This window comes from Athalia rosae, chromosome 8, assembly GCF_917208135.1.
Source record: "Athalia rosae chromosome 8, iyAthRosa1.1, whole genome shotgun sequence".
Lineage (NCBI taxonomy): Eukaryota > Metazoa > Arthropoda > Insecta > Hymenoptera > Athaliidae > Athalia > Athalia rosae.
Genome location: NC_064033.1, coordinates 1,552,110 through 1,577,082, shown reverse-complemented (window position 1 = coordinate 1,577,082; position 24,973 = coordinate 1,552,110). Strand labels below are relative to the sequence as shown.

General features: G+C 40.2%; 1 protein-coding gene across 1 annotated transcript in view; it reads left to right on the top strand.

Moving 5' to 3' along the window:
- The first annotated feature begins 6,695 nt into the window (after window positions 1-6,695).
- The window catches only part of LOC105688017 (probable G-protein coupled receptor B0563.6), a 32,652-nt gene continuing 14,374 nt past the window's right edge, over window positions 6,696-24,973 (top strand). Inside the window, exons 1-2 of the mRNA XM_048659859.1 lie at window positions 6,696-7,435; window positions 15,680-16,448. Of these exons, the coding sequence (XP_048515816.1) occupies window positions 16,229-16,448 (220 nt within the window). The 5' untranslated portion in view covers window positions 6,696-7,435; window positions 15,680-16,228. The remainder of the gene's footprint in view (window positions 7,436-15,679; window positions 16,449-24,973) is intronic.

The window sequence follows — 24,973 nt, the reverse complement described above, 5'->3', positions numbered from 1 at the left end:
TTTACATACAGGTATATGTAGGTATATTTTTTCTCTCTTCGTACTCCTTCAACGTACCGCTGTGTCAAAGTACGCCACCGTTTATTTCTGCGATTGCGGGTACTCCGAAGCCGCATAAAAATTTATTTGACTCTACCGTTTTTCGCGAGCTTGCGAGTCGCGAGTTCTTAAAATTGAATGAAAAAAAAATTGAAAAAGAAATGTATGGGACAGGGAAAAAAAAGGGAGAATATTGCGAGACGTACTTTAATTCAGAGCGAAAAAATTGTGATACGGTATAAGAATGCAGAAAGGTATGAGATTGATTTCATGCGATAGATCCCTTCTCTTTATTTTTCCAACTCCACTATTTCAGATGATCAATTCATGTGTACGTGTACATTTAATAGGCGTGATACGTATGGTACATTTTCCATTCATTCTAGTCAATGGAGATTCGCTGAAGAGAAAAGGACGTGAAGTAGTAGTATAGTGGAAGTAGTAGTCGGTCAGTGGTCAGTGGGGCGTGATGGACCACGCCAACGGGAACGGTAGCAGCTAGCAGCTAGCTGCTACCGTTCGAATGGAAACTGACGAAGCTGGAAACTGGTAACCGGCTGACAAGCACATCCCACCACAAATGCCAGTAATTATCATCGTCCGTTTTGAACATGTATGGCTACCTGAAACCAACTGGCGATACTTGTTCGTCGAGCCGGAAAAGCCGGTGGGGGTGGAGATAGACGGGTTCGACATTCATGGATTTAATGATCCACCCCCTCCGTGCAGATTCACAAACGCTCGCGTGGTCACGGAAAAGCGTTTGTTGCAACTTATTCATAAGAAGAACAGGGAGAGAAGAAAAAATTTCGCAATAGTTTCGCTTTGGATATACAACAGACTAGCTTCCTTGTACCGAAGTAAACTTGACATTTCTCTGAACAGTCCCCGATTGATCGCCCCGAGGTCCTTTCGGAGATCGAGAGCCGTCGGGGTAAGATGAATTATTCGCACGAAACCACTATCTCCTTGCCTAGAACTTGTAAAATATTAAGGTAATTTGTACACGCCACGATTCTGACCACAGTTTAGAATTTTTCTTGTCACATAGCGTAATATGTGTATCCTTGCGATGGAAGTAATTTCGAGATCTTTTTATTCCATTTTTTTTCTCATAAATTCTACGTGATTCCGAATGAAGATTTTTATATTACGTGTCTTTTGAATATTATAGTTTGTGCGAAATCGTTAGAGTGGTAAAATTCGCAGTAAATATAATTGTAACGGATCCTGGTTATGCGCAGCATATTGTTCACATTTCACGTAGAGGCATTAGTCTGTATAGCCGTTGTACTGCAACGTGCTTACAGATGGATTACCTATCAGTCATACACTTCGAATACAAGCAGAGCAACACTAGACAGAGCGTTCAGTATAATTTCCTATTGAGTAATATATTGGCTTTTATATACCTGATAGATATTAGCACATTCATTCTTGAAGTTATTATGCAGTGTTGTAATTCACTGTGCCACTTGGAAGGTGTGGATTGGATTCAACGAAAGAAGGCTGAGATTTTCCATAGGCTGAAGACTCTTTTTCTCAATAATTGGTATGTCGTTCGGTTTTTTGTGCTCTGAAATCTGAATCTGCAGATGGAATTGATTTTTTCAAATAATTTATCGACTAATTTATCGAGTAGTTTAAAAATTGATTGTACTAAAATTTTCTTACGTATTTTGACCTCAGGAATCCGAATCTAAAAAAAAATTGATCCATCTCAATTTTTTTACCATGAATTTGAGGATATATCTGCGTCAAAATATTCGAATTTTTTGGTCTACGAGCAAACCCGAGCTTTGCTGGAGTCAGCGCAGCCAGCAGCCTAGCGCTATGTTGTGAGTCGTCACCTTGAGGGCTGAGCAGAGGTGACGACTCACAACAAACCCCCTCGCTCGTGGCTACCTGACTCCAGCTAAACTCTAGTTCGCTGGTGAATTGAGAAATTCGAATATTTCGACCCGTGCATGGATTGCGACGAGTCAAAGTGGGTCTACGACTAAAACCAATCGATATTTCTAAATTTTTCTTCTTCCAATAGCGAATAATTGATGATTACTTGATCGATTGCATGAGTAAATGATTTTGGCTTTCAGATTTCGATTTCTGAGCTGATTATACGTGAGATTACCCTTGAAAAACCAAGAAAAAAATCGATTTTTGAGCAAACAAAAAATCGATTTTTGGGCCAAAAGTAAAGTAGTTTGAAAATTGATTGTTATACACTTTTCTGACGTATTTTGACCTCAAGAATCCGAATCTGAAAGAAAAATCGACCTATCTCCAAAAGTGACAGAGATATCGCCTATTTTCAGCTTTTTGGGGTCAAAAATAAAAAATTCATTTTTCAGTCTATATTAATGTAATTTGAGCTCAGGAATCTGAATCCGGAAGAAAAATTAATCTATCTATAACATTGATCAAGTTATCGCCATTTTTAGGCATTTTTTTGCATAAATTTGAGGATATCTCGAAGGGAAAAAATCGTAGCTCATTTTGGACAACGGATTCGTGTTTCTGAGGTCAAAATACATAAGAAAAGTGCCATACGATCAATTTTAAAAAATAAAAATTTTTGGTCAAAATTTGAGATTTTTCCAAGGGGTACCCCTTACGATTTTTTCAAATTTTGACCAAAAATTTTTATTTTTAAAAATTGATCGTATGGCACTTTTCTTATGTATTTTGACCTCAGAAACACGAATCCGTTGTCCAAAATGAGCTACGATTTTTTCCCTTCGAGATATCCTCAAATTTATGCCAAAAAATGCGATAATTCGGCGATAACTCGGTCATTTTTTGAGATGGATCAATTTTCCTTCCGGATTCGGATTCCTGAGCTCAAATTACATTAATAAAGACTAAAAAATGAATTTTTTATTTTTGACCCCAAAAAGCTGAAAATAAGCGATTACTTGGTCAATTTTGGAGATAGGTCAATTTTTCTTTCAGATTCGGATTCCTGAGGTCAAAATACGTTGGAAAAGTGTAATACAATCAATTTTCAAACCACTTTACTTTTGGCCCAAAAATCGACTATTGTTCAGCACGAAATAAATTTGATTAAGCAAAAAAATGGAGATATCTCGATCGGATCAATTCGTAGTTCTGTTTGCACGTCACTTGCGTATTCTTTGTAGATAACGATTGATTAGAAGTGACTGAATTATCATTCTAGTTCGTTATTTTTTTCCTCGGTATATTTCGGGGTTCGCAAAAAAGGGATCGTTTACTTTTCGTTCAGTAATTTTATTTTCTCTTAAAAAGTTTTCCTTTGAACGATCGGTCTGCCAGTTGCTGGATGAGAAATTGCGTTGATCGGTCATGTAGAAGTAAATTAAACTGATGAATTCTCGATACATTCCGATAAAAAGTGAATTTTCGATGATTTAGAAAATGTATATCTTTTACCTCGAAGTAAAATCATTATGAAAACCACACCGGCATTATCAGAGCTCGCATTAAAATTATAGCAGAATATTGCTTCCTTTTTTTCCCTCCAGACTCTATAAAATTAGATATAAGTTTTCACGGTAGTTTTGAAAGGGAACTTCTAGAATTTCTCCACACCCAGCAAAGTATGTGTTCACGTAACGCATGGTCGGTATATAATATAATATATATACATATACTTATGTATACATGGGAGGATGCAAAGCTCAAAGGCTTTGACGTGCAGCCAAGTCGTTGCTGCGCCAGAGTTAATTGGACTCGTCTACTTGCATCCCACGGAGTGAGGTGAAGTAAAAAAGTAAACGAACCATACATGTAATAGGGAGATAAAGGAGGTTGAAAACAATTAAAATCTCACCGCCGTCGATCTCATTCACCCGAACGAAAAGCATTCGCATAGAATTTCAGTAATAATGTGTGATGAGTTCGATCTCGACAGTTCGAAAAACTGATTGTTTTTCCAGGATATATATCTTCCTTGATTTTCTCTCGTCGACGGTTGAAAGACGTGGGAATATTCCTGTCATCGCTGGCAGGTCTCACTATCGAGAAGATCTGAATCCGCAACCTTATCAAGGACGTCCGCGTATCGTAGACCAAAAATAGATCATTATCCGAAGCCGGAAGATACAGTGATTGTGTGTATCGTGAAAATGTGGCGGAGAGTTTCATGTTAATTCAGAAGGGATAACATTCGCCCTTGGTTGTCAAGACCCTAACGAGCTCTTCCGTGGCTTCATTTATCACCGCCTCGATCAAAAGCTGCCCGAACCAGAAACACTCTGACAAATTTCACGTGGGGCAGATCGTCATGCTTCAGAATTTGGATTTTGGCTAAACAAAAGAGTAGAAAAAATTTCAGCCGCGTATAAATATTGTCGTTTCAAGTTATGCAAAAATTCTGTCTCGACCGTACTCAATCCTCTTTTTCTCAAGTGCGTGTGCGTCGAGGTGAGATTTTTAATATTCTATATTCTTCTCTCGGGATCCGCGGGCGTATATAGTATTATGGGATTGGAATGCAAAGCTGATAAACGAAAGTTGTTTGTTTCTAATTTATATAATTTTCTTTCGTGAAAACTTTGCGAACCGCTTATATTTCGTTACCTTGGACAAACAAAAATTATTCAATTAACGTTAAGAATTAAAACCCTTGAGCGAAACTTCGTGTATTCCTATAGAATAAAATGAATTGAGAAAACAGAAAAAAAATATACGTATATTCCGAGCAATGTAGACGAACAAAAGGAAGATTGCAAACCTATATTTTTTAATGATCCACCGATATTTGTGCGCAAAATTTTATGCTACAGATGTATGATATATATATCTCGGCCGAAACAACCCGATAGAAATAAAAATGAAAGCGACGCGACGCGAAACTTTCTTGCCCGATCCTTTAGGAAAATAATAAGGGTAAAAATTTTCTAGACTCCATACACGCACGCGATGTTCAGAATTCTGCAGCCGCTGCTACGGTTTGGGGAGGTGCGAAAGTATATCTGGCGAAACGTAGCCAAACCTCCTGTATCTTTCACAAATGCATGGATGTAAGGTACGATATACATGTTATTTATTCGACGTCGAGGTAAACAGTTTTTCCACATTTTTTATTTTTGCGAATTTCAAGATATTTTTTCTCCCTTAATAACACTATAAGCCTCTTACTTATCCCTCGGCTGTACGAAGCTTACTTTTGTCTGTATCTACTGCTACCCCGTATGTGCGATTTCATATTTTTCGGAGGTAGGAAAGTTTGTCAAAATTTGACTACGTAACAATTTAGCCATAAACCTACCCTTAAAGTGATTTTGATATGGTCTTAATTGCTCGTATCCTTGAAACCGGAAATATTATACCCGCATGTAAATCGAGAGGGGGAGAACACGGGGTTTGATGTTAGTCAAGCTTTTGGAATTACCTGTTTTCAAGCTCCGCTATTTGCATTGGGCTTCTTCGTAACGGAAAAGGGTCGGTAATTATTCAGAGAGCATTGCAATGTGATTTTGTGAATTTTTCCTTGAGGTAAAAAAATAATCAGAGTCAATAATTCCGTAAACAAAAAGTGATGAATTCTCTTGCCCGTAAAGGATCTGAACAACTTTTTGATTTATAATTTCACCGATAAGAAACGTGGCAGCTTCCTGAAACGGAGGAGAAATAGACAAGCGATTCAAGTTTCGGGTATACGTGCGGTAAAGCGAATAAAATAATATAAAAAGAGGCAGGGGATCGAAGAAGAAGAAGGAAAAATGACGAAGTGATCGAAGATCGTATTTCACCCTCATCAATTTTGTTCATATTATACTCGCAATCAGTTTATGGCTCGGCAATATTATTTGTCGATCATTAGCTGCGTCGCGTCCTCCAGACAAAGTAGAACTTATTGTGAAAGAGAAAAAAGCTCGTGAAGGAATTGATCGAATATTGTGTACAGCCGAAACGCGGGGGGTTGTGAGACGGAGGAAGCCGTCCAAGGGTGAAATGTACGTAAAAGAAGACGGGGACGAAATAAGTGGGTGGAAAGAAAGAGGAATTCCGGTTTCCAATCCCTCTCTACCCCCTGCACATTAACAGCTGTTTCGTCAACTGTCGGGATGATTTTTCTCAATATCTCTTTTACGGTAGGCGATTTCCAGGGGTTTCAATATTTTGTCGCGCTGCATACGTCGCGGCATCAACGTCGGGAGATCGCATTCAACATCCAGACTCGAAGAGAGGGGGTTGATAACTTCTCGGATTCAAAACGTTGGGGGTGTCGCGCGTCGTTCCATGGAAACGCATGCGTCCACGTTGAGTTGAACGTCGAGTTGCGGCTGGACCCGAAAAAGGATTCAGTTAGCGCCGCGACGCGATGCCCTGCGATGCGACGCCTTCGAGGATCTCGCGACGTCCACGTTGCGATTATTTCTAATTCCAGCTACCACTGCAACAGCTACTGCTCCTACCACGTGCAACGAAATAATTATCGCTGTTCCGACGATATTATAATAGAGAAAAAAGATTTACCAAAGTTTCCTATGAACGTTCATTAACATCAAACGATGACAATTGTGAGAGATCGTATTTTTGGGGGAATTTTCTTCTCCGGCACAAATATCGTGTAACTTCGAGATCCCATAGTATCTCGCATACCTTCTTGGGATTATAAAGGACTTTTTCCTTTTACTTTTTTTTGTCCGATGTAATAAAGGAGAGAAAATTTCCGGTGGCATTCGAAAATCCGTGAAAAATTTTGTCGAAAGAAATATTAAGAGAGAAAATGACGTAGATGGAGGAAAAGCGGAGATGATCGTAATCCTACTCGTTCAATTCTAAGATCTTTATACCGAAGCATCTCGCGCGAATTTTTTACAAAGGAAAAATCCTTTAAGTTAACTGAGGGTGATACTGGCGTCGCTGCTGTTAGATTTCTGGAATTATCATCTTTCGTAATTCGACTCACAAGAGGGAATCGAAAACCTAAAGAATTTCATCCGACTCTGGGATCGTTTGTTCCTTCGTTTCTTCTCTCAATTACGAAATCTGATCGCGTCGCTTTATTCGTCTTATAAAAGTAAAATAAAAAAAAAATCCCTACATATATTGTACAGGGGGAAGAAAGGAAAAAAGTGGTACACCTAAATTAGTCATTAAAATTGAAAAGACTCGCCATTTGCTTCTCGGAATTTCAATTACATCCAACGAGCCTTGATTATTACTTAACGTTTTATTATTTGATAAAAGAGAAGGAGAATCATAAAATATTATATTTGAAAAAATCTATCACGTCCACCGTAGAGAAAAGACTCGGAGGGGAGATTTATTAGGGGTGACGAGCGAACGATTATTATTAATTAATTCATAACCGAAGAAAGTGTGAATCGTATTATCGAATTTATTCAGACCCATTAACTGACATCAACCTTTACGGAATCAAATTTGGGAAGCTCGAACGTAAAAGGTAAGGAAACTGAATTTGTCTTTTTTCATAATTATTACCACCGTAACAGTGTCTATGCAACTTCAATTAAAAAAAAACAAAATAAAAAAACCAATCTTCCCATGAACGAACTGCGGTGTACTCGTCTTTTGAATTCAACGCATATTTCGTAGCTCGTTAAAATTCGAAGCGTCGGTTATTAAACATGTGCCGGTGCATTTTTAACGTCACTAAAATATTCCAGAAATTTTCGCACGAGTTGTTAACTTCAACTTTCGACGTACCGAATAAAAAATCCCCCGTGATTTCGCAAAATAATTAAAACACGAGAAAGAATAAAATTGCGCACATCGCGCGATCGCGAGAACAATGAGAATCTCGTGATCGCAATTTTTGTCGTCGGATGCAACGATAAAGTATGCACGTTATCCGAAAATTTTCCGAACAAAAAAATGGCACCCGTAGGAAGAAAAAAAATTCCACCTATCGTGGAGCTGCGCCGCAGGTGTGGGAAAACTGAGGAATTCACGTGCGACAATGGTAGCCACGCGATGCGAAAGTTTCCAACTCCATAATCAGTTGTATAATTGATGACGGAGGTATAACGAGTTACGTAGGAGAGAAATAAAGTTTTAAGTTTCATTTAATCGCGATAAAAAGTTTTATTCAACGTTAACGCATTGATAAACGATACGAATATAATTTTACGTAGATGAAAAATATATCTAGAATACGATATTTATTCAGTCGTCAGATCGCGCACGGTGCAAGGGAAGTTTATATCGGTTTATGTGATACACCATGGGTTTATAGAATCGGAGACAACTATAACGTGGGTCACGAGACAGTTTATAACACCATGGAATAATTAATAGTTATTACGTAATAAACGTTGATTGCGTTATGTGTCACTCCCAACTATATACACGCGATTCCAGGACTACATATTTACGTGTGTGATGTTAATATCGGCTACCATATCTCGTTGAGTCCTCTGTGATAACGATATTCATTAAAAAGTCAATTTACGCGACAACGTGAAAATTTCAAATTTAACGCCGCGGCTACGCAGGTATCCATTTTTTGGCATAAATTGTCCGAAACAACCGAGGATTCTATTTTTTTGTCCTCGATACCGATCGATAGCCCAATAAGGGATGTATTCGCATCGGTCTTGTCGGTGTAAAATGAACTCGATAAACTTTACAACTTTTATACAGGCTTCCCGAAAGTTATTATTAAGTGTAAATTTAACGGGGTGTATATATAAACAGGTACACGTGTATACGTAGTTTTTTTTATACCCACATAACCGACGAAAATTCAAAACTTTACACGTAGTGAGCTTTTTCACCCTTGGTATCACGAATTAACCGAGGAAGAGTCCCGATCGAGGTGAGATCGGGGTGTTTTCTCACCGAACCGTTCGAAACTTCTTTTTTATCGTCATCCCAAGAGTTCAATTTTCGAAAAAATCAATAGCTTGGGAAGAAAGTGAGAGAAATAAAAAAATTCAAACAACAAAGTGAACTTTTGTCATTCTCGGAGAAAGGTACACACACGGGCGGGATGAAAGTTCAAGTCGTCACGCCCGTTGACGGATGGACCGAAAGGTTGAACGAATACATGAAAAAAAAAAAAACAAAAAGGAAGAAGACCCCCAAAAAAAAGTTTTCGATACAAAAAGTACCTACCCCTTCGTGAGCCCCGTTTCTTCAACATCAAACACGTCAGGTTCCGGCTGTCGTATATTCTATGGGCTGAACGTTTATTCTGTTTTATTGTAATTTCCGAATGTTTCTTCGATTATTACTCTCCTGAAATTAATCGTATTTCTAATCAGGCAATTGCAGGTGGGGTGTATAAGCTATTAATCGGATTGAAAAAAGCTTCGGAATTGTGTATTAATATTGAAAGGGGTTGAACGCCCCTCTCGAAATTGGAAGGAAGGGAATTGAGCCCGGTATTATCGCTTCCTGCGAAAAATATTTATGAAAAAGATACAGATAGTTCTATTTCCTCTTCCTTATAGCTACGGTGTATTACCTTCTATTTTCTTTTCCGCAACTTTCGATATTGGCGTACATACACGTTATACCTATACCCCTACGCTTCGCGAGTAGTAGAGGGTGTACCACGTCTATTTTTACTCCATCTTTATGTTGATTTATGCTTCAATCTAGAACCTGGAAAATCGCTAGTGACGTCACTACGACACCCCTGCATCGAACCGGGCACCGAGCACCAGCCACTCCTGCACCAATAAATTGTCTAGAAATCCCGGGCGAACTCCAGGCGAAGAGTAGGAAATCCTACAACCTTCCAACGTGCGGTATACCGGAAATATTGAAACATGACACCTGCGGTTTCTATGTCCCAGGAATAGAAAAAATACCCTCGTACACCTGTACGTATCCTCGAGTATTCACCCCAGGGTTACCTCATATTTATCACCTGAAAATCGCACGCTTCATACACGATAATATATATGATAATACAAACGGCGAATGCGTATATTTTACATCTTAAGATACACGCCTCTACGCATACGGTCGGAGGGTAAAAAGTGGATCCACTTTTACACGCCGCATTAGCCGGAAAAGCCGAGTATTATCCGCTGCCCGTAGCCCGCCAAAGAGCTAGTGGTAGCTGCCAGCGTTGAGTCAGACACGGAATCACCTCAGCCCGGAGTATCGGTACGGCGCGAGGCGGCCGAGTGAAAAGCGAAAATACAGAGCTAAGAATAAGTGCAAAGCTCCGGCGTATGAAATGTTGCTCGTAACGTACGTATCTTTATATTTCCACGTTAACAATTTTTGTTCTCGTAAAGTTTGACGATAAATTACCGATAATTGAGTACGATGGAAAGACAAATGTTCGCCATCTAATCATGGGATGGATGGAATGTGCCGCGGGTTCTGATCACCGGTCAATGGAAATCCTCTCTTATATTTTCGCCGGACCGAATATAACGTTGTACGATAGGGGTGCGCGGCTGATTGGAGCACTTGTTGTACCACTTGTTGTTCCAATTCCCCAATCAACGAGAATTCCGTCCCCTCGCTCATTTTTTTCGCCGTTTCTTTGGATTTTTTTGCAGCTCTATTCGCGGGAGGAGGAGAACAACGCTTCGAAATTCCGGTCGGTATCGTTCTCGGAAACGCGATAATCTCACATCTGACGTAACGAGAGCGGTCGCGATACGATATCCTTCGGGATTCGGACCCTGAAGTGACTCATTTTTCACTGGTAATATTTTTCCACGTACAGCTTGGATTCTAAGTTAAAAGTGGGTCGAGCACTTCTCTAATAAACTCGCAAGCTGTCTCCTTCATTTTTAGTTCACCGCAAACGGTCATTCGGCGTCGTTTCGTTGAAAGTAAACTTACTTGTTTATTGTTCTCAAATGCTACGACCCACATTCGAGGCATCCTCGATAAGAATCTGATGCTTAACGCGATTATTTATTGGTATTTTCTTCTGTTTTTTTTTTCTTCATCACTGAAAAGGTCAGTCGTACGAGGCCGCCCTCGGTCGAATGAATATTCGCCATGGGTGATATCCTTTCGTGTTTTTTGCATTCAATCGGTTGGAGAGAATAAATTTCTTTCCGTGGGAATTACAAGAAACACGAAATGAAAGAAAACCTGCCGCCGAACGGGGACAAGGCGATACCGAGCAGCGGATACGTTCGTTTTCTGTAACCGTCACCGTTCCAGGGTTCGCTTTATTTTTTTTTTTTTCATTATTATTTTCTTTTCTCCACGTACTTTCGGAAATCACGAATCGCCGTGCGAGGTCGTTAATTAATTGAGTTACGGTAAAACGTAAAGGAAGCTTTCGCACAGCGTGCCTTTATGCTACGCCTCCGAATAAATAAACGCGTTACGCAGGTACGGGGCAAATTATTAAACGTATACCATCGCGGTTAATATGCAAAAAAATTTTTTACTTCCCATATTAATTACGATATTTTCTCGCCGTCTGTGGGGTAAATAATGTATGCGTGCATGAATAGAAGCGTACGTACCGTACGTGACAAAGGGATGAGATTCCATGTGAATTCTAACCCATAGTGACGTAAGGCAAAATGCGTGCCTGCTTTTATTATGAAAGATCCATCAATCATTTTTAGGTCATATACGGTGGCGGAAGCTCTTCTCATATTTTCCGGGCTATTCCTTCCTTCCCGTTTTTTTTTTCTTTTTTTTGTTTGTTTTTTTCCTGTATATATTCCCTTATTTTTCATCCCTCTACTTTTTATTTACGTTAACGCAGGTCATCCCATATTATTCGCGAATCCCTGATTGTTCGGTAGAATTTTTTGTTGACGTGGTTTTTCGCGGTGAATAAAAAAAAAAAAACGGACAGGATAAAAAAGGAAAAACCGTCAATCGTAGATCCTCCCGCAGCGAAAGGGTCCGGGAAAATTTTCTCGTATCCTTCCAATTCTTTTTTTTTTTTTTTCCTTCATAATAATCATAAAGGCGTGTGACCCGTCGCGAACTTGAGCTTGCGAAACGGATCGTAGGCGTTATAAGTAAAATATCGATGGACAGATAATCCCCATAATCCACTTTACTCGGTGGTCACAGACTCACAAAGTAGATAAAAAAGATAGAGAAAAAGAAAGAAAAAAAAAACAAAAAAACGCCGAAAGGAAAAGAAATCAGATACGCTGGGATAGGATATAATCAGAGTTTGAATCCTATTCGCCGGTCCCACGGTGAAAATTCATTTCTTACAACTAAAGAGGTAGACCCGTATAGGTACTGCACGTATAGTTTGAAATAGACAAAGTAGAAAATCCATGACTGTATTATACGGTGGTAAGAAAGTTTAAAATATTAATAAGAAACGTAGAATCGAGTCCCGCAGGATCTCTGGTAAAGGAGGAGGAGGAAGAAGTGGAAGCGAGGAAGACGCCGATCGTGCGCTATGATTTCCTTCAGGGTTCGAGTATGTCTGCTGGAGGTAGTCGGGTGGGATACTACCGCGCGCACCTGCGGTAATGAACCTATGCGGAAAAGCATGCCTGTAAGATAGTAGAAAATAGATAAAGACGGATAGACGAACCTCCAGGAAGTGGGTAGGAGGGAGCTGGATAATATTCGAACGGAAAATTGCCCGGTATGCACCTCTCCCCCAAGTTCCGACGACATCATACAGCGGCTGAGTAATATCAGTAGATGACAAATGCACGTACGACAGACGTGAGCGGGATGAATTACTCTACCAATGTGGAAGTACGAAGGCTATAGAATAATAGGAGAGCAGGTATACATCGTATATTACATAGCTATATGTATGTAGATAACGTATACGAAGATATACGTGTACGTATACCCATGTGTACGTACGTATATCCTGTAAGGAACGCCGAACGTCATGTCACCAAGTTGCGTGATATACACAATACGAGCATACGTACAATATAATCCAGGGGGTGGAAATTTGTACCCCTGTGTATAGAGAAATTTGTGTGCAAAATTTCATCCGAATGGCACAGAAGAATGAAATACCGAAGGGAAAAAAGCTCGCAGTCGAACTCGTAAAGTAGTTTTTTTTTTTCTCTTTTTATTTTTTTGGATTTGTGCAGAGCTTTTCGTGCAAATACGTTTATCATATCGCCGGTATGTACTTGGAATACACGTACACATATTACGCCGTGTACCTGTAAACGAAAGGGGGTGGAAAAGAAAAAGGATCAAGGGGAACGGCGGCATAGATTCGACCTGGATACGTTGCCCGGTGCCTCCAGCTTATTCCAGCCTCCGGGTCAGCGGAAGTCGAGCTGGTGCGTCGCGACGTTGCGCGCGGGAATCGCGGGATCGAACTATACGAGGAATAAATATTTGTTAAATAGGTCATGGTGCCGTTGGGGTCGGTTCGAACCTCAGACTCCGAATACAAATAAAAGAAATGGAACGAAGGGAGGGAACGCGCGAATATACGGGAGGGTCCGGAATAGGGGAAGGAAATCATCGGAGAAGCGGGAAAACAGAAACGAGCAGGCAAACAAAATGATGGAACGAACGACGGGCGAAATTTGGGCTCGAACGAATAAATCCCTTAAGTCAAAACCTGCGGAAGAAACTTCTACTCCGTCAACACATAATCACTAAGTTGATCGGTATACTCGACCCAGAAAACTATCAGAGCAGATAAAGTTACAATTTCTTCTTCTTCTCTCTGTTTGAAAAGTTGCCGGGATTCTCTCTCCCCTTTTTCGGTAGAGTTATTCTTTGCAAAAAAAGTATCGCACTCGGCGATTTTAATATTCAAAGGGGCGAAAGTGTCGGTAAAGGAATCTAAACAACAAGGGAGGTAAAATTTGAAATATAAAATTCCAGAAGCGCATGACAATGGCGAAATCCCGGAAGTTCCTTCAGGACTTCCTCGGGTTTCCCTCGTCGTTGTACTTATATTCCGATATTTCTACCGTGTACATATTCTCCCGATCGAATAGGTAGTTCACCTGCCGTTTTTGGAATATATTATATTCAAATAATTGGAATATTGTCGCCTCGACAAAGGACACTTTCACCTCGTAAGGTCGCAGTGTACGTACTCGAAAATTCCGAATTAAGGGATAAAATCAAAGGCACGAGATGCAAAGCAAATTTTCCCCTTCGCTATAGATTAGAACCCCGCGTAGCCCAGCGTCAAAATTAAACACCCAGTTGAAATAGTCTGTAAAACGAGAAAAAAAAAAGATTAATCAAATAACTGAAATATGATTCAATTATTCAACGCTCTCGTTCGAGGCCTGATTTCACCCTCGTGGGAACTGAAGGTCTTCGGAATTCCGGGCGAATTTTATTGTTGGTAACAAGCCGGTTCTTCCTTCGGTCGGTTATTTTACCGTCAATAATTCAATTTCCCCAATCTTCATTTCAATGTTTGTCGTGGGTGAAGAACACTCGTTTCATGTAATGAATGAGCGAGTTGCCTCGTTGTATTTGACCAACGAAATGGTGATTCAGCTGAATATATAATGCAGCAGGAAGTGTTGTAATCCTCTTTCGATTACACGAGTGAATGACACTTGAATTTTTACTCGAGTAAAATATTCGATTCTTATTTGCTATTTGCTTTATAGGAACAGGTCGGGAACGAGGGATAGTTTTAAGGAAGTTACTTCGACCTACACTCCGAGCTTTTTTTTTTTCTGAAATGTACGCGGAATACACGGGGGGAAATCCTCGCATTTTATCACACTCGCCCTCCAGGCTTCACGAATTCGTCATCCATCCATATTTATTTCGACGTTTCCTTCGCACCTCCGAAGTTTTTTCCCGAATAACGAATACAAGTGTACACCAAATCACATACATATTTTGAAAAGTTGTCGTTATACCGGAGATCGAGCCAAAGAATGACGCGTTTATAGGGTGGCGTGTGTACGGACCCATCAAAAAGCACTCCACTCACTTTCTCGAGGAGAGAAAAAAAAAAAAAAAATGACAAAGAGGAAATAAAAAATCCTAAAACCTGCCTTCCGTTTACAGGTATCTTCGGAAAAACGTTTTCCTTTTATTCTTGATACACGCATCAATCTCATATCCAAACTTTCGGCGTTCAAGTTCCATCGTAGGCGCGTTGAACCTGCTACTCGATTGGTCTGGAATATTTTTCAAAATTCAATTTGTCATCGTCGTACAGTGGCCGGCCGTTATGCGGTGTACTGAATTAATCAAATTCGCTGAAAAATTCTAACAGATGTTTGGGGCATCGGGTCTCGCTTTCGGGTTTCGGAGGATTTGATTTATCGCCGCGTGCAGCGAAAAATCTTGATGGAAAACGTCAGGCGGTCATCTCTTTTTTTTCACTTCATTCCGATTCTTTCTAGTTTTTATTTTCCCTCATTTTTCCTAGCTGCACCAATTTTTGTCAGCCGATTATATTCCCGTCAATCATAAATTTACTTTTCATAAATTTTCACGGTATAATTAAAATTTCCCCGTAACGGTATCTAATTACTGCATCTCATAGTTACGTCATTTTTTGGAGAACACTTTATCAATTCATTATTCCCAAAACCTCGTCGCCCGGCAATTTTATTTTTCAATTCTACCGAAATCAAACATTTTTTACAGAAAATTTTTATCGCAAATTTTTTCGGACGCGTCCTTATTACGCCACAAAATAGATTGGAGATCTGAAAAACTTTCATCTGGTTCTCATCCCTCGATTTGTGGGCACAGGTATGGGTGATAATTCCTGTCGGATGCTGACGATAATAGGTGTTTATTTTTGCTTCAGGAGGTCGAGACGGTGCCGTGGAACTTCAAGTGGTAACACTTCGAGGTGTAAACTTCGTCACGAATAAAGCGGTAGCCCCTCTCTCAATTGAAATTCAGATCTTCGTACAAATTGACACTCAAGCTCAAGACGCCCAGCTGTTAAGAGGTTCGGACAAAGTTAGGACGAGTAGGTATAACTATATACCTGCTCAATAATATACCCGTTGTGTTTTTGTCGTGTGAGAAGTTTCTTGGGAGACCGACGTGCGCGCATCAAGAGCGAAGAGTTAAAATTAATTAACAAATTAGTCTGGGCCTTGTTTTTATTTATTTATTTATTCATTTTTCAAATTAAACATTTTCCACCGGACACCGCTTTACTTTCGGAATTTTTATCATCCCCGGTGAAGAAGGGCGAGTGTTGAATTGAAGGAGAGACGGAAACAGTTCGTGGGTGAATCTTCCGGAGATTTTTATTAATTAAAAAACTGATATAAAAAAAAAACAAAAATAAAATAAAGACAAAAAAAAAATGGTGAACAAGTGATAAATAATTTTTGTCAACAAAATGACCGATGTCGTTAATGCGACTGAATCGGATATTCGACTCTGTTTGCTGCCGAACAATGAATCTATGCTAGAAGATCCGAGGATAGCAACCCTTACGCGGATCAGTTATGGTATCATTTTACCGTCAATTTGTTGCCTAGGGATTATCGGAAATATCCTGAACCTCGTCGTACTCACGAGGAGAAACATGAGAGGAACTGCCTACATCTACATGCGCGGTGAGTACCATTCCGATTCGAATGCCTAATATTTGACGCGAACTTTACTTTTTTCAATCCATCGTACGGATATCCAGATGTGCGAGGGCGATACATCGCTCCGATTCATTTCATATTTATTGCCCCGCTTCAGTTTTTATTCTGCAACTTGTATACCTTTTAGCATCGACACTCAGCTCTCGCGCGGTTAACGTCGCGATCAATCTTCTTCGTCTTACGGTCGAGATAAATCTTCTTCGTCTCGGGGTTGAATGCCTCTCATTCGGTGCACAAGTTTTCACCCGACACAACGGACTCGCCTACACGTATACGATACGGGCAAGAACCCTTCGAACTAAAACCCCCGAACCAGAATCGTCATCGGCGACGCCAACGTAACGTGGTAAAGGATAGTCTCTGTCTGTCCTCTCGTAAAAAAGTCGACGAGCGAACTGTCGTCTCGTGCCCGTCTGATCCTCCCTCACTATCTCTGCACCTTAGGTTCGTAACCGGAGTTGAAAAGCTCGAGGATTATGACGAGTTCAGCTAGTTTCCTGCTCCTGCGGATGAAAGAGCACTTCCCTAAAAACAGTTTTCTTTTAATTATATTCTCATCCTACTCCGAATGTGACGAAACAAAATGAGGATACGGATCCGGATGAGATAGAGGTCCTTCTGAGTATAACTCTGTTACGTGGGTGTTGGAATTCTGATTTACAAGTATTCGGAAACGATATTTTTTGGCCAAAATTACGTAAGTTTTCCCGAGAGAAGAGATACGATATAGAAGAAGCTCCTAATTTCCAAGTTTTATTTTTTCGTTTGATTCCCTCTTTTTTTTTTTCACCCTTGATAAAATATGGTGGGCGTTAACGAAAATGGGGACCGCGGGAGGGTGAGAGGAGTAGGGATTCGCCGGCGTGGTAGGAAAGGGAAAGAGTAACGAGATTTCGTAATAGTCGCGAACGTGGTCAAATCCACTGGGAAATGTATACGATTGGAAATCCTATCTAATTGGTAGTCGTTTGCGTAACGAGAGTCGCGTAGAATAATGAACTTACACTGCGTTAAATTACTCTATTCGCACCACTTGGCGATCGAATCACCGCGAGATACGTGGGAAATTTTTTTTAGATCTTTCGGCGTCCCTCCGATTCTCGTAGGTCAAGAACGGAGACGGGGAAGGAATAAGGAGAAAGAGTCGAGCTTCTCCGAGATTCATTGTCGGCCCATCGAGTGTCCGCACACAAGGGTATAAAAATGTGGTATAGATTTCCGGCCAACAGGTGGACGGAGAGTTTTGAATAGCGGTAACTCGTAAGTGTGCGCGGTAAATAACTCGTAAATTCTGCGATAAATTTCACTCTTTAAAATTCATGTCCAGAAGCACACCGAATGGGTACCGCGACGAAAGCTTTCCCTATTATTCGGTGGGAATTCAACAATAGGAGGAAAGAAATAAATTCGAATGAGAACCGTTTCGGCTGTATCGGTATCGACGAATACTTAGCAACGTGATCGAATATAAGCTACGACAAAAATGTCACTCGCTTTTTCATCTCCGTGCATAAGGAGAGATGCATATGTAGGTAGGTACGTAGAGTGGCACGTAGATCGGAGATGTACAAGATGCAAATACTTTGCGTCTGTGTACCTGAGGGAGTTCGAGTGTGTAACATCGATTCGGAGCGAGAGATGAAAAAAAAAAACGAAAAGGAGAAGCAAAAAGGGAACGAAAACGAAATAGCTTTCTCGGCGTGGGCGACTTACCGTAAACCGAGGTTAATAACATTTATCTTTACCCTTCCCCGTTTCTTCACCCCTACCGACACAGCGTCTCCTATGGGCCGACGCCGACCAGAGAGCACCAGATGTTTAATACCGTTACACAATGAGGTTCTTATAGTTTACAGGACTGGCAACTAAATTCTGATGTCGAGAGGCTTTCGATTAATTTGTTTCTGGACCGCGTTCGTGGATTAATTTTAGTTTTTCTATCGATTTTGCCCGGCGATCGAGGGGCGAAGAGGCGGCGAAATAAATGGAAGGGCGATGGTCAGTCCCGTTGGGTTCAAGGGTAGCGAATGGAAGGGTAGGTCGTGGCCGCCGTTCGTACACGGACTGGGGGTTCGTTGTAGTTTGCGAATGTTCAAGGTCACGCACCGTGGTCCTTCGATAGTTTTCCCCAAGGGTTTCGAAAGCAAGTGGATTGCAAACAAACTCGCTGGGAATAAACAGATTAAGACCGTAACTTGGTCGACGGACCGTAAATCTCAACGTGAGAAGTAAGCGATATGGAACGCGTGCGTCGACGGTTCATTGCCATTTGCAGATTACAACTCTATGAACAAATAAAATTCTGTCATAATGAATGAGGGTGACGTAGGTTCCCATGGATATGCGCGATGATCCCCCCCAGCCTTTTTTGTACTTCCTGCGCTGTTTTGTCAATAACAATTCCTCGACTTCCTACCCCCTCCGTTGTAATAATTTTTTGCTTGCTTTGGAACCCCGCACGAAACTTCCGGGGGGTTGATGACAGCAAACCGAGTTCTGCATTAGAAGGAAATTACTAACGTTGACTCAATTCTGTTTTTACTTGCCTAATATAATATACCACTCGACGTGGCCCAAAGTATTCTTGTCTTATTTTCTCTTTTTTGCTAATGACACGATGCGAATGCGAAATGTGGAATCCGAAGCCGTTAAATCCAAAGAGAATGTAGCTTTGAATTATCTTAATTTGGGTACCTGGGCTCGAAATTAGAGAGATTCTGAAAAATTGATCGTATGGCACTTTTCTTACGTATTTTGGCCCCAGGAATCCGTATCTAGAAAAAAAATTATTCTATCTTACATTTTTTACCATGAATTTGAGGATATTTCTGCGTCGAAATATTCGAATTTATCGGTCTACGAGCAAACCCGAGCTTTGCTGGAGTCAGCGCAGCCAGCAGCCTAGCGCTTTGTTGTGAGACGTCACCTTGAGGGCTGAATAGAGGTGACGCCTGAAAACAAGGCCTCTCGCTCATAGCTACCTGACTCCAGCTAAACTCGGGTTCGCTGGTGAATTGAGAAATTCGAATATTTCGACCCGTACATGGATTGCGATAAATAAAAGTGAGTCTACGACTAAAACCAATCGGTATGCTCTTAATTTACCTGATCCCAACAGCGAATAATTGATGATTACTCGATCGATTGCACGAGTAGATGATTTTGGCTTTCAGATTTAGATTCCTGAGCTGATTATACGTGAGATTACCCTTGAAAAACAAAAAAAAAATCGATTTTTTAGTAAACAAAGAATCGATTTTTGGGCCAAAAGTAATGTAGTTTAAAAATTGATTGTATTACACTTTTCTGACGTATTTTGACCTCAGGAATCCGAATCTGGAAGAAAAATAAACCTACCTCCAAAATTGACAGAGTTATCGCCAATTTTCAGCTTTTTGGGGTCAAAAATAAAAAATTCATTTTTTAGTCCATATTAATGTAATTCGAGCTCAGAAATCTGAATCCGGAAGAAAAATTGATCTATCTCTAAAATTTTTCGAGTTATCGCCGAATTATCGCATTTTTTTGCATAAAAATGGGGATATCTCGAAGGGAAAAAATCGTAGCTCATATTAGACAACGGATTCGTGTTCCTGAGGTCAGAATACATAAGAAAAGGGCCATACAATCAATTTTTGGGAATAAAAATTTTTGGTCAAAATTTGAAAAAATCGTAAGGGGTACCCCTTGGAAAAATCTCAAATTTTGTCCGAAAATTTTTATTTTCAAAAATTGATCGTATGGCCCTTTTCTTATGTATTTTGACCTCAGGAACACGAATCCGTCGTCCAAATTGAGCTACGATTTTTTCCCTTCGAGATATCCTCAAATTTATGCAAAAAAATGCCTAAAAATGACGATAACTCGATCAATTTTATAGATAGATTAATTTTTCTTCCGGAATCAGATTCCTGAGCTCAAATTACAACAAATAAGACGATGAAATGAATTTTTTATTTTTGATCCCGAAAAGCTGAAAATTGGCGATCACTCGGTCAATTTCAGAGATAGATCGATTTTTCTTCCAGAATCGAAATCCTGGGGTCAAAATACATCAGAATAGTGTCGTACGATCAATTCGCAAGAAAAAAAAAAATTGGCCCAAAAACCCAACGGGATTTGAACCCGTGCAAATTTATTAAATTTTGGGTCAAAAATCAACATTTTTTTTTCTCGGGTTTCGCATGCTATTTCTATGTATTTCGATCTCAGGAATTCGAATCTGCAAGCCAAATTGATCCATCTCTAAAATTGACCGAGTTATCCCCATTTTTTCGCATTTTTTGGCATAAATTTGAGGATATCTCAGAGGGAAAAAATCGTAGCTCAATTTGGACGACGGATTCGTGTTGCTGAGGTCAAAATACATTAGAAAAGTGCCATACGATCAATTCTTATTCTCTCAGATTCAAATTCCTGGGTACGAATTACATTAAAATAGACGATAAAATGAATTTTTTATTCTCGATCCCGAAAAGCTGAAAATTGGCGATAACTTGGTCAATTTCGAAGATAGGTCAATTTTCCTTCCAGATTCGGATTTCCGAGGTCAAAATACGTCAGAAAAGTGTAATACAATCAATTTTCTAAGTACTTCAGTCTCGACCAAAAATTGCACAGATAGCAATTAATTCTCAATCAATTTAAAATCAAAAACTCATCATATGAGTAGACCGAACTTCAAAGTCACCTGCATCATCATTCACACCTCTCGTTCGTCTGAAATTCGATTACCTGTAGGCTGAATAACTCTTCCCGAAAGTATGACCAAGATAAAAATAAATGCAAGAGATTATGTTGTCGGAAGAATTGTTTCCGACTATGCGATTGCGTTCATCGAATGAGTTCCGTTGAATTCGGAATGGTTGGGCCGAACGGGTCTGGGATTTAATTGGACGCAAAATACAGGGTGCAATTTACTGCTAAATTTTCCAGCCACGGCTTCGTCCCGTACGGTACAGGGTATAGGTATTATATGGCTACAGTATTCCCTTTACTTTGGGGGTTTATTTGATGTTAGGTGAGGTTAAACTACGCCGCCACACACCAAACGGAAGAACGGACCTCTCATCGGGACGCGTAAAGGGGTGAAAATGTAAAGGAGCGAGGAAAGTTCAGATTTCCGAAGCCTCGGGCGTTTCCGGGAGGAATTGGAAACGGTCGCATATCCGGGCTACCTACAATGTCTACACAGATATACCTTCCCTCAGCTTTCATCTCACCCCACCGCGAGAGGGGATGATAAACATTAAACGACCGCGATCGCCGATCGGTAATCACAGTAATTAAACAGTAATTACCGATTTAACTCGTTGACTGCATACGCGCATGGTAGACACGTCCATACATAATCTCATTAATTCGTTGCAACTCTGGAATCAGCGCGTTCTTACAACGAGCAAGTATGAATATAAAGAACCGGTCGATTCCCTTCGATATTCAACCCCTAGTGGATAAGTTTGTGAAGATTCGGATGTTTCCGTTTCTTTTTTGGGTGATTCAAATCACGAATTCATCCCCACCCCCTTCATTTACACGACGTAATTTTACGCTGGAGTAAAATTTCTCCCACAAAACTTAACGGCACACATATTCCCGAACGGGGGGTTGTCTAACCCATGTGATAATTATACGCGAGTGTTTCGACGTTCCAAGTAATTACAGATACTTCACACGGTTTCCTCGTTTCTCAATTCTGCTCGTCCTTTACCTCACGGAGTCTGTTGGGATCGGGAGAATGGGTATATAGATATTGCAGTAGCATTACCACTTAGCGAACCTTGTAAGGGTTTCGCGTTACACTCCTCAAGGTGAACTAATTGTGAACCAAATAAGCTCGAAGGTTGTTAAAGATACTCGGCATGCTGTTTGCACGAATGAAGTTGCATGTATACCTAATTCATGCACAGATGTGTTTCAACCCCCTTGCACAGGCTGGCTTAGGAATATCCACACGAATTTCATAATCACCTATTTTTTTTTTCTCCCTTGAAAATATATTTTCAACGGATATGTGAAAAACTTGATGCTCCTTCCGGTGTTTCTCAGACAGAGAAATTTCGTTCGACGTTCAACCCGTCAGATATATGTATCGGATTTCACGAACACATGTCGCTCATTTGCTGCGGATCTCAACGAAAGCGTTTCCCTCTTGTTTGAGATAACAATTTGAACTATTAACTATCAGGGAATTAATTAACGAGCAATCCGTAGAACGAGAAACGGATTTCGAAGTTATACAAGCTAGTTGTCGGCGTATACGTGGAACGTGTAAAAGGTGTTGTAACGTATGATTTTCTCACGGATGAGACGAATCGTTTCTGGAGGGACGAATTGTCTCTTTGAATTAATTCATTACACCTGAATATCTGTAATTAAAGAGCAATCGACGATACAATTCTTACAACCTGATTCATTCCTCGATACGGAGTGCAAGATATTGTCTTCGCTGACAATAGATTCTCGAGAAAGAAGAAGAAATTCTAACTTTGGAAGTAAAAAAGTACGAAATAGCGGAGAGAAGAAAAAAAAAAAATAAATAAAAAGAAGTTGCGAAGAAAAAATATACACATATAATATATTTGACGGAGTGATTTTTACTTTCACCCCGTAGGAAAAACTTGTTCGCCATCGCGTCACCGTTATAAGGCAACGGAGAAACAAGAAATCTACCAAAGATCGATCGATGACAAGTGATAAAAATAAAGAAAAAGAGCGATTAAAAGAAAATGAAAAAACAATCCTTAGATGTGTAATCGATCGAAGATTCGAAACTTGATACCGGGCGACGTGTATAAATACGCGGGTACACGTGTACAACCAGTACGGTAGAAAAAGTCGTTGAGAGGGTGAGAAAATTTAAGAAAAAAAAGTCGGGAGGTGAGATGAAAAAAAAAAAGTATCAGAGAAAAAAAAACTCGAGAAAATCATCCCCAAGAGCTTTATTGCATCTCAAGTGTTTGCGTCGGATACTTAATATCCTATACCTTCTATGTGTATCTTACACCTCCCACCCCGAGACTTAAACCCGACGCAGAGGGTTGCAGTTTTATTTTATCTTATTTTTATTTTTCATCCCCCGATGCGGAGGACCGAGACATTATTTATTGTCCTTTGTTAGTTCGAGGATAAAAAGCATCAAGTGTGAGTCTAGTAGACTCCTTAATTAATGTTTCTTTATCGTTGCAAGTAGAGAGAGAGAGAACTTTAAAAATATACAATGCAAAAGCTCCGTGTATCTTCGTTTTCATCGAACGATATCTTTTTCGTTACTTCCGCCACGGGTATACCCGTACGTAACGTCGCGTATCGAACATATAATGGACTTTTTATTCGTCAAATATACCCCCCAATATTTCTACGACGTGAAACTTTTTCAACGAACTCTTTTCGTCCAAGAAATGCACGTTTTTTTTGTCGTTGTTAATGTAAGAGCCTTTTTACACGTAGTTATACGATCGTCTGGCTAATTTCGTTATACTCGTCAGAAGTGAAGAAAAAATTTTTACAACAGAAAGTTATTACCCCGAATAAAGCTCGCTCGGATCCGTCCGCGTGAAGGTCCACGGGATCAGCGGAGTCGCATGATCAATGGGATATTTCGCGCAACTGGTAACACGTCTAGCTTTATATTTTAGTCCGTTCCATTTCTCTTTATCTCCTCGGTGCAGAGCTTGCGCCAAAAATTCGTTGCACCTTTCTTCCGACCCGTAGCGAGCTTTCCTTTTTCTTTATCCTTCGTAACGACGCTGTGAAAACGGAGGGAGATAGAAAAAAAATGAGAAAAAAAATAAAAAAACGGAGTAGTGACCGAGACGAGAAAAAGAAAAATCGGATAAAGGAATTGAGAGTGCAGAAAATTGCAATTGCGTGAGCCTCAACTACGCCGTGGTTATACCTACGATCTAATTTTCTTTTAATACCTAAGACCCCCACGTTCTGGTCATAAAGTCAAAGCCAACACGATCCTGAGTGTTTCCCCCATTTTTATACAAGCCGGAAATATAATAGGTGTATTGTGTGCACGGTACAGAGATTGAGAGAAAAACACAGAAATTGACCATCGCTAATAGCGGATATGACGAAAAGGCGGAAATTGGAGAAAACTCGGGCACAAGTTCTGCGCGAGTATCGACAAGCGGTTGATCAAAAAACCTCGGAAGTTGCGTCGCGATATTTTTCCCAACATTCGATGAGAAAAATTAAAGAGACAAAAATCAAAGCAGAAACGTACGGATGAAAAATTCCTCGTCATCAATTATGAGCCGTACGTGTCGGAGTCTAGACCGTTGAATACACATGATCAATGGATCGCAAAAATATTTCTCTACGGGTCTAGAATTTTCCAACTCTCCCATTTTATCTCACATTGGTCTGTACACAAGCGATGACTAGGTTGACGCTAATCACTCTTCCACCGTGTTGAACCGACGGTAGATTGAATGAAACTTTGAAAAAAAAAAAAAAATCGGGTCCGAAGATAAAAATTT